The sequence below is a fragment of the Odontomachus brunneus genome, unplaced genomic scaffold (genome assembly GCF_010583005.1).
Source record: "Odontomachus brunneus isolate Ranch 3 - 2012 unplaced genomic scaffold, Obru_v1 Obru_scaffold_089, whole genome shotgun sequence".
NCBI classification, from domain to species: domain Eukaryota; kingdom Metazoa; phylum Arthropoda; class Insecta; order Hymenoptera; family Formicidae; genus Odontomachus; species Odontomachus brunneus.
Window position 1 is genome coordinate 160,296 of NW_022639539.1, and position 2,407 is coordinate 162,702.

Sequence of the window (2,407 nt, forward strand, 5' to 3'; positions counted from 1 at the left end):
TCTCTCTCTCTCCCTCTCTCTCTCTCTTCCTCTCTCCCTCTCTCTCTCTCTCTCTCTGACGTACTCTGTCTTCCTCTTTGACTCTATTTTTTTTTTTTATGAAACGGGGGAAATGCTTTATACATATTCGCAAGTTCTGCGGGGAGAGGTCGCGGGTGATATGAGACATTCCCCCTTCCATCCACACAGGAAGAGGGCCTACTCACTCAAACCTCTGCCGGGAACCTCCTTTGGGGAGTCGGGGCTATTGGTATTACTTCCCCGACTTCCCGTCCCGGGGGGGCTATTCGCCCCCCCCCCCTTCCATGCCGGGTTTCCCGCATTTGCATATGGGGGATCACGGCTTCTCTGGCGACATTTTCTCTTTGCCGCCCGGGTTATCTCCGTCAGCTTGTTATATAGGGGTACACTCGCCCCGCTCCCCACGCTTCCCCGCCAATTAGAGAAGAGGCAGGGGGTGGTCCGTCCCCCAGAAAGGATTCACTCCCGCAGTTTTTTCCATGCTGTTGGGAAACTCCACTTGCCATCCAGCAAAAGGCCTAGGCATTCCTCCACAGGAACAAGGGTCCCGTCCACCGGAAGGTTGGCTCGGAGAGCGCCCCACTTTTCCCATCGTGGAAAAGGATCGCCTTCGTTTTGTGGGGCGCCATCCAAAGTCTTAGCCGCCCGATGGATCGGACGACGTAGGCCACTGCAATCTCACCAAAGGCGATCACTCCCCCCCCCCTAGCAAGGACTAACGTGTCATCTGCGTAATATACGACCTGTGCGGGAAGGAGCAGCGTGCGCAGCATGACATCATAGACGATGTCCTACAGGAACGGTGCTAACACCGTGACCCCCTGTAGGACACCGGCATGGGCAGTCCTCCGGCCGGGAATCGCATCTTTGGTTGCGGTTATTTGGTTTTCACAGGTGAGGTCCCGGTCCCTGAAGTAGTCCCGAATTAACTTGCGAAGGTAGAGGGGACCCCGTGATACTATAGTCTCCACTTCCATCTCTTCCCAGGGCAGTGTTAAACGCATTGACGGTTTCAAGCAACTCCGTCAGCAACACCCCGCCCCGGTCCTCGACGACGCCCTTGGCGACATCACGAACGCGCATAATTACATCCGTGGTGCAGCGTTCTGTACGAAAACTGTACTGGACGTCGTGGAGGTCGGGACTCGTCAGGAACGAATGCTGAACGAGGCGGTTGGCTATGATGGGTTCCAGCATCTTTCCCGCGTCGCCCAGCACTATATATATCGGCCTATAGGCCGAAGGACTGCCCGCTACTCCGCCCGCCTTGGGGATGAGGACCAGCCTCGCTCTCGAGCCTCTCTTCGAGGCTCAGGAGAATATCCCTCGTTTAAGACATTTCGAGAAGAGGTACCTCAGCGACGCAAACAGGTCCACAAACCTCGCGAGAGCCAGGGCCCAGGCGCGGCCGGAAATGCCATCAGGACCCGAGGCTTTCCTAGTTACCTCGATCCGCTTGCCGCTTCAGACCGGAGAGGCACCCATGGTCGCAATATGTTTTCGATCTTTTTGTACAAGTATGCCCACGGGTCCTAGTCTAGAGTGGCAATACATTCCGCCTAGGCCCCGGACTTTGCCTCCGCAATAGCCGCTTTGAGGGACCGGCGCGCGGCGCGATACTCCTCAAACTACCTCGCGACTTCCTCCCCACTGTTGAGCTCTAAGAAGTGCTTGGGCTCTGAAAAGGGCCTGTTTGCAGGCAACTGCATGCCGGCGAGCTTCGATGATTTCGGCGGCTCACCAACAGGCGGATCTGCGGGTGACGGGGTAGCAGCGTGTACGTGGCATCGCAGGGTCGCAGACCGACGCCATGATGCCGAGCAACTTATCGGCCTCCACATCGAGGTCAATTTCCCGGTCCCCCTTATATTATACCCCTGTCTCTTACTTCTGCCGGAGGTGCCATGCATCCGCGAGGGTTGCTGCTTCGAAACTGTCTGCGTCCATCTTCGCGATGACCCATCTCCTCGGTCGCGGGAGTCTTCCCCCCAACGCGGTCCAGCGACGGTCGGACATCTCCCGGACGGCGAAAGAAGCCAGAGATCAAATTACATATCTAGGACCTGATAAGTTCTTCAGTTCCTTATCCATCGCCCAAGTAGACATAAGGTCCACGGCCCCTGGTGAGGCTGAGGCCAGGTCAATGACCAACCGAAGATGTCCTCCGACCCTCTGTTCAGCAGCAAAAGGCCGTTCGTCGCCGCCCATTCCTCCAGGGACCTTCCCCGCAGATGCGGCCGCCGGAGACGCCCGTCCCATACGGAACTATGAGCGTTGAAGTCCCCGTCGACCACGACGGATCGGAGTACGCAATGGCGGATGAAGTCCACTATCCCGTCGAGGATACTCTCGTATACAGGCAGAGCCCTGTTACCATCCTGGGGGG

The 2,407-nt window shown here is 57.3% G+C and overlaps 1 protein-coding gene across 1 annotated transcript in view; it reads right to left on the bottom strand.

The window, feature by feature from the left end:
* Positions 1-1,649: 1,649 nt before the first annotated feature.
* LOC116848097 overlaps positions 1,650-2,407 on the bottom strand; it is a 1,289-nt gene continuing 531 nt past the window's right edge. The window contains exons 2-3 of the mRNA XM_032823863.1: positions 2,174-2,399; positions 1,650-1,774 (exon numbers count right to left, since the gene is read on the bottom strand). Of these exons, the coding sequence (XP_032679754.1) occupies positions 1,650-1,774; positions 2,174-2,399 (351 nt within the window). The remainder of the gene's footprint in view (positions 1,775-2,173; positions 2,400-2,407) is intronic.